This window comes from Phyllobates terribilis, unplaced genomic scaffold (assembly GCF_046119375.1).
Source record: "Phyllobates terribilis strain yellow unplaced genomic scaffold, ASM4611937v1 Scaffold_1__5_contigs__length_1240528914, whole genome shotgun sequence".
Classification (NCBI taxonomy): domain Eukaryota; kingdom Metazoa; phylum Chordata; class Amphibia; order Anura; family Dendrobatidae; genus Phyllobates; species Phyllobates terribilis.
Window position 1 is genome coordinate 494,730,694 of NW_027362761.1, and position 8,271 is coordinate 494,738,964.

The window sequence follows — 8,271 nt, forward strand, 5'->3', positions numbered from 1 at the left end:
GCATACTGAACCAACATGGCTACCATAGCATCTTGCAGCGGCATGCTATTCCATCCGGTTTGCGTTTAGTTGGACCATCATTTATTTTTCAACAGGACAATGACCCCAAACACACCTCCAGGCTGTGTAAGAGCTATTTGACCAAGAAGGGGAGTGATGGGGTGCTACGCCAGATGACCTGGCCTCCACAGTCACCAGACCTGAACCCAATCAAGATGGTTTGGGGTGAGCTGGACCGCAGACTGAAGGCAAAAGGGCCAACAAGTGCTAAGCATCCCTGGAAACTCCTTCAAGATTGTTGGAAGACCATTTCCGGTGACTACCTCTTGAAGCTCATCAAGAGAATGCCAAGAGTGTGCAAAGCAGTCATCAAAGCAAAAGGTGGCTACTTTGAAGAACCTAGAATATAAGACATATTTTCAGTTGTTTCACACTTTTTGTTAAGTATATAATTCCACATGTGTTAATTCACAGTTTTGATGCCTTCAGTGTGAATGTACAATTTTCATAGTCATGAAAATACAGAAAAATCTTTAAATGAGAAGGTGTGTCCAAACTTTTGGTCTGTACTGTATTTGCAAAGTGAAGAAAACCCATTTGGGGCATTTCAAAAAGATGTTTCAATTCACTACACATAGTCACTTGTATGCCAAAAAGTTTTAAATCAAGCAGTAAACTTACATTACTTAAGCACTTTCTGTACTTGATTCCTTGTTTGTCTGAAGCAGGTTCTTAATTTGCACTTTATTGGACATCTTACAACATACCAAACCATTGAAGTACTTCCGACACATTGATGATGAATAGTAATAGATAAAAGGATCAAGACAACTACTAATGCTGCCAATACAAGCACTAAGAACGTATGAGAAATATAAAGCCGCAGTATGTCTCATAGGTAAGTGCAGAAAATTAATTAGATGGATGATATTCGTTGGGCCAAAGCAAATAATGAACATAGAAAGGGTTATAATGGTCAAGACAATAGCTCTTTTCTTTTTAGCAGAATTTCTTCTGTTTTCTTTGCTTTTGCTCAAGGTTCGAACAATTTGAATGTAACTGAAGATTGTAATGACTAATGGAAGAAAGAAAAAAATAGAGGAAAAGGCAGTAAAGTAGAAAATATAGAAGTTCTGTAAGTCTTTTAATTCCTGCACGTCATGGCAAGTTGTAATGTTCAATGAGCGACTGTAGAAAGTTTGCTTGTTAAGCAGAAGAGGAACGGTGCTAGCTATGGATACAAGCCAGATGAATGCACATATTAGCCAGGCTGCTTTCTTGGTGCACCAGGAGCGAGAGTGTATTGGAAACACTACAGCCATGTATCTGTCCACACTCATACTTGTCATGATCAGGATGGAGCAGTACATGTTACAGTAAAAGGCCGCAATGGCAAATCGGCACATTCCTTCTCCAATTTGCCAGTTGTTCCCAGAGAATCTATAAACAATGTAGAAGGGCAACACAGCAACAAAGAGCACATCAGCTGTCGCCAAGTTCAGCATATATACTACCGCTGATGTCATGATTTTGATCTTCAATAGAAGCATTAGAATCGCCATTAGATTTAACGGCAGAGCCACAGTGAAAACCAGACTGTAGACTGATGGTATAAACGTGGTCAACCACTGACTGGTAAGGATTAAATCAACAGAATTTGTAATGTTATTTAAAGGAGAAGAACCTGGAAAAAAATCAAGAAATTGTACTTTATATGAATCATATTATATTTATAAGGACAGAAATTACTTTGTAGACATAGATGAACTACATAACAATAGGATTTGTTCAATAAAGAATTTCTACCTCAAACTGTTGGACATCAGGCTTAATGAATGGAGCAAATGTATAAACTGCCATGCACCATCATTAGAAATGTTCGACATTCAGGTGATGGCGTATACTTCTTTAGTATTTTAAGTAACTTTTCTGGTATATTTGAGTAAAACTGAAGATTTTGTAATGAAAGTTATATTATTAACCTTTTTTCATGTATGAGTTAAAAAATGTTATATGAAACTCAGTCTTGTCAAAATTTTGGAAATTATTCTTGTGTTCAGTGAGATATTAATTAAAATCTTAGTTTTCAAATGTGGTGTCATTTATGCTGAGAAGTCTACATATATTTGTACCCATTCAGCAGTGCCTGAATGGGTGCAAAGCTTCCCCAAGGAAAATGGCAAAGTTTCCTTATCAAAGACATAAAAATCGAAAAAAGGAGAAAGTACATCCAAAACAGTGAAAAAATAATCTTTATTCACCAACGCTATACATACAAGTGCGTTACGATTGCGGTCGCAGAGGTTGCGACCACGACCAGACCCGTGAGGCTGAGGGGCCCGCCAGCGAAAACAGAAATTTCAACAGGATGTGCGTCCCCGAATCTTTCATTTCCTGGTACAGGATGATGGCTAAGCATTTTTCATGCCCTAATCTTTTAGGAATTCTGAGGACTGGTGTCAGATGCCTGTGAGCGTTTAGTTTGCACTTGGGTGAGACCATTTATTTTTCTTTTCTCATTAAGATATTGAGATTTGGCATGCTTCTATCTTATCATATTAGATGTGAGATGGCGATTTTTCGTCTTATTATACCCATTTAAATGCATGAATAGTGTTAATGGGATTAGTCCTGTACGATCCATACTAACACTCTCTTTGTGGCAACATTTACACCAACCAGCCTGTGATAATAGGCAAGTCTGTTTGGTCTTTGTTTTTGTGTTTCTTTTATGTGTTATGTATTTTACATTTTTAACAATCTATTAAATGTTAAGTTTTAAATTCCCATTTTTTGCCAATTTATATTTACCTATTGCAGACCTAATTCCCTTATGGATTAAACTGTACAACAAATTTGTTACATTTTTTATTAATAAATATTTCTTGTGTAAAATAGATTTTTTTTATACAATAACTTCCTACAGTATATAACAACTTCATGTATCATTAGTCATTTGGATTTTAGGGGTCTACTTATATTTGTGCAGTTATTGACAAACTTATGTCTCTCTCTTTCTCAATCTCTCTCTCTCTATATATATATATTTATTCATACAGTCATACAGTTGACTTTACCAAGTTATAGAGTAGTTTTTTTTGTATATGGGGGTTTAACTTGGACTCTAAATTATGCTTTTCTAAATAATGCATTCCTGCATTGCGATATTTTTGGCATATGAATTTAGAGTTTTAACACCTTCTCTCAGGTGCAATTTTTGTGTGTCACCCCAGATTATTGGGTGTTGTGGTTTTATATCAGTAGCTTGTTACTTTTTGTTTTGTCTATGACTAATATTAGGTGAGACTCAAAAAGCATAATGTCTGCCTATACTACATATTTTAATGAAGTCCTAATATAGATTTTTCAATTATAATTCCTGTGCTGGATTAGAAAGCTTTGTCACCCTGAGTTTTTACAAAGTTGCTTCATGCCTCAGAAACGTATCTGTGTAGGGATGAGTGTATTCATACCTCCCAACATTCACAGAACAGAAAGAGGTACAAACCGCAATGTGCGACATGTCAATTTTGACCACGCCCCTAGCCACACCCAGAGCCACACCCATTTACCATTTCTTTCTATCATGGCAGGAGGAGATGTCAGAGGGGCGGTGATTATTGTATTTTTGCTGCAATTTTTATGTCTTTTACCTCTTATTATTATTATGTGATTTTGGTGCAGATGTGAAGCCACGTTTGTAATGTGTTTTTTTACAGTACAGAAAATCTTTGATTCTGCCCTTAAAAATGCCACAACGTTTTTATATACTTTTTTTAGGCCCCACATAAAAGCCTTTAGAGAAAAAAAGCACCAAAACCGCACGGTTCAGCAGCGTCTTTAGACGCACAGGGAGCACAGTTTTCATAAAATCACATCCACTTTGCTTGGACAGTTAAACACAGCAGAATTTCTGTGCAAAAAAGGAACAGAAAAAATGCAGCATTTACGTTACATGTGAACACGGCCTAAATGTTCAAATAACATGGATCCTCCCAGTGTGCTTCTAAAGATGCTGATGTACTGTGTGGTTTTGGTGCTTTTTTCTCTATAGGCTTCTATTTAGAGCTTGAAAAAAAAAGCATGTAAAAAAAAAATATGCCATTGCATTTTAAGTGTAGAATCAGAGCTTTTCTGCACTATAAAAAACAAATGAAAAATGCATGTTCACATCTGTACCAAATGAGTATCATATAGGAGGGAAAAGGCATAAAGAACTCGACAAACACATAATCATAGAAGATTGTTATTGCGTTGTGTGATACGAACACCTGCAGAAAACAAGCAGTAGAAAAAATGCAGCATTTACGCTACCTGTATATTAATGCAGAAAAAAATCAATGATACATTTTTTTTTACACCATTCGCCGTAAATAATCTGAGCACTGTGTTGTGTGGGTCGTTACAATTACAGGGACATCAAATATGTCTGTTATTTGCTAATTTGCGAGGTTTATTATTTTTTAAAAAAGCGCATTAAAAATGTATTCATTTATTTTCCATCATGGTCGTTCTGTGCACTTATTCCTGGTCAGTGTTGATCCCCTGATGAATTCTTCATGATATATAAAAGGGTGTTCCAGTAAAAAAAAGTCATTTGTAGATTACCTATAATTGTTAGTCAGAATGGGACACCTTTGTCACCTATACGAATGCAGTGTGCACGCTACATTGACACTCCTTTTATTGTTGGAAAAAGACCTGCACCGTGCTCGGCCATCTTTGACAAAGACTTTTTCAAACATCAGCACTTTGTTCAAATATCTTTGAGATTTCAAGGATGACTTCTCCCAAGCCCAAAAAAATAGGAGCAAAAAATGGGCAAAGAATAGCACATATGCTGATATATTCAGAATTGAATGTATAATTGATACAATTAGTACAATAAAAAATACAGTACTAAAAGTACTAAGCGTACTTGTGACTGTGTCCATCGCAAGACCATGGAAACATTTGTACCCCTAGGAATAATAACTAGTGTTGAGCGAGTATGTTCTATTAACCCTTTCGTCGAGTATGCTCGGGCCGAGCACTGAGTATTTATAGCTGCTCGGTGATATGGTTGAATCGCTCCCGTGTGCATGATTTGCAACTGTTTGACAGTTTTATTACATGGGAGGAATGTCTATTTCTTACACATTCCTCACATGTAATAAAACTGTCAAACAGTTGCAAATCATGCACACGGGAGCAATTCAAACACATCACCGAGCAGCTGTAAATACTCAGAGCTCGGCCCGAGCGTACTCGGACAGAACATACTCGCTCAACACTAATAATAACCGATTGTAATGTACTTATTAACCCCTTTGCACACCCTGGCGTAACTGTAGTTCACAGTCAGGGTGTGCGTGTATAGAGTGGGCTCGGAAGCTCGGCCTGGACCATACCTAGCAAATCCTGGCTATGAAACACACATACCTTTCCTGATACTTTTAGTACGTCCAGATGTACGTTCATGTTGTATGTGACAAATGTTTCTCCCAGGATGATCTTCACTGTTCCAGTGCTCCACATTGCAACTCTTCTCCTTTGAATCTGTAATGACAGGAAGTGACAAGGGACAGAACTTCTCAGCGTGGTCAAGTAATATTCATTAAGTGTTAGGACATCAAGGTGAAAATGCCTGTTCTGACATTCTCAGTGGGTTTTTGTCTTCCCCCCGCTCTGTGATGCTGCCTTCTTTTGTTGAGGCAAAATCATAGAGGAGAAAAAGTAAACGCCCCCAAATAATCTCTGTTACTGCCCCCTTGCTAGAAGGGGAGGTGCTGGATGCAGTAGAATACAGAACCCTTATCTTTAAAAAGGAATGGTGAAAAAGAAGAAAAAATAGTTTTAATCAGCAATTTAGCCTAAAATCCTGGAGGAATTGGTAAGAACTCTTGAAATAGGGAAATTTTCTTGTTGTCTTGAAGGATCTGTAAAAAAAAATAAAAAAACAAACCATATAATAGTCCCTTGCCAATAGTCATCTCATTACCATTCCAGGCAGAATTACAATTAAAGATAACACCAAAATATATATAACACAAGAGCCACCACAATAGGTAATAGTCACAGGTCACCTCTTCCCTCTACCTGTTCAATGACACAAGCATAAGTTACAGAAGAACATGCATAGTAAACTCTCCTGTAAAAGTCAAGCAACATCTTCAGAAAAAAGACATAGCTGCCGTACAGCATATACCTGAATGCTGTTTACAGCAGCTCACATATGATAGAAACCCCATAATCATAATAAAGATATAAAACATTGACAAACAGTTTACTTAGCAAAAATAAAGCAGGAAATACATGCATTTTAACCCTTCCCAGCACGACACCATACATGTTGTTGTAGTGAGGAGCCACAGTATGGAGTACATGCTTGATTCGGAATGAAGTGTGCCCAAGAACTGTGCCTGCTCATCAGGAGCTAGCAGCCTACATACAGCTCCTCTGTTGCTGTAACAGCCAGGATCATAGCTATCTGTTATCTGGGCAATTTATCCCCTTAAATTTCCAAAAAGATGCTAGGCAATATAGAAAAATAAAAAGTCAATCTCTTTGTTGGCAAAGATTTATCAAAGCAATTTTGCCAGAATTCCGGAGTAAATTGTTTTGAAAAGTCGATAAACTTTTGCATCTTTTGGCGTTTTCATGCTAGTTTCACTGAGCTCCATAAAAGTGGGTGGAGCTGTATCAGGACGGGGGCACAGCGGGGGGTGTAACACGACAGCTCATCTAATTCGTGATGACCTGTGGCGGTCCTTTCTCCAGAAACCTTATGCTAGTTAGGCCGGACTGTTCCAGTGTTTGCTGATCAATCGGAAGTCATTTCTCAATATATGCCTATGAGGCGCAGAACAAAGCTATCATAGATTTACATTGAGAGCTTGTGACATTTCACTGTGACTTCTGGTCATTCAGGAGCTGCAGTCATAAGATGGTGGAGCAGGACCAGACTTGTGCTGGGGAGAGCAGAAGACAGAGGCTTTAAGTACTTTACTACAGACAGGGAACTGATATTAGTGATACCACTTTAGGGGGAAACAATCCGTATCACTAGACTTACCACTTTGTCAACTTTATTCATGCTGGTTTGATTTGCCATTTACCTCCATTTATGACTGAGCTTTTTACTCTTTTGTGGCATGCTTTCCGGGTATGCTATGACAGTGCAGGATATAATTTTTGCCCAGGTGGCCCAGCAAAGTTTCTCCTTGGATTCCTTCCTCTGTGCTGTGTCTCACTATTTAATATATAATATCTTTTACATTTTTACGATTCAATAAAATTGAATCTTTACTTTTCTATATTGTATTGCATTTTTTTTGTATTATTTGTGTTTTTAATTGGGCTGTTTATGGGCTGTTGACCTTTGGACATATGGATTGTGGTGATAGATGTTAGAACTGAGAAGCTGGGATTATGTAGGTGATCAACGAACTTCATGTTCCAGTGAAGAACTAACAAATATTGTAAAATATGTGAAAAATATAATTGGTTTTCAGTGTTAAAAAAATAAATGCACAAACATTGCAGATTTTACACATTTTATTTGACTTTTTTTAACCTTTTTAATTTAGTCCCAATGTGGGACATGAATATTTTTCATTTTGATTTTCATGATTGCTTGATTGCTTATGTCTATGGACTGTCTGGCCATGGACCACCACAGTATATTCTGATCCCTATCCTATATATATTGATTTAACCTGCCATCACCTATGCAATTAAAAGATAAGAACCATTAGCCTCCCTAACATGTTTCATCAAATTGGCATCATCAGGGGAATGAGGCTGTAATGAGCTGGCTCCCAAACAGAGTGTCTTTATAAAGGTTTGGTTGTGACATCACTATCAAACCGAGCAATAGTAATCCTTCTCTAAGGGTAGCCGTTAGTGTCAATTTGATCGCGCTCCTCTGATGGTAAGTATCCTTCCTTAGGCTCCTTCCCAATGTGGGAGCAGCCACATCCAGTGAAGGGGAAACGAGTCATGTCCTTTGGCCTATCCCAGAACACTTCCATGTTTCGTAACGTATCGGCATCTGTGCAGTTGTCTTATGGATTGGATGTGAAGAACGAAGTGTGCATGTCTAAAGATGCCTCCAGGAATGTTTGTGCTCATTCCAATGGACTTCGCTCAAGATCAGTGCCGAATTCACTGCGCATGTCAATGGACACAGTCCAGGAATCATACCAGCGCTACTAGATAAATCATTGAACAACAGCAAGGACAACAACGATCAATAAGCCTTCAATATAGAAAAATATGTCAAAGTTTATT

General features: G+C 37.7%; 1 protein-coding gene across 1 annotated transcript; it reads right to left on the minus strand.

Moving 5' to 3' along the window:
- Positions 1-686: 686 nt before the first annotated feature.
- LOC141168210 (proteinase-activated receptor 1-like) lies at positions 687-1,661 on the minus strand. Its single transcript, XM_073655045.1, has one exon. It carries the CDS (start codon positions 1,560-1,562, stop codon positions 687-689), a length of 876 nt encoding a protein of 291 aa, XP_073511146.1. The 5' UTR covers positions 1,563-1,661.
- Between the last annotated feature and the right edge of the window lie 6,610 nt (positions 1,662-8,271).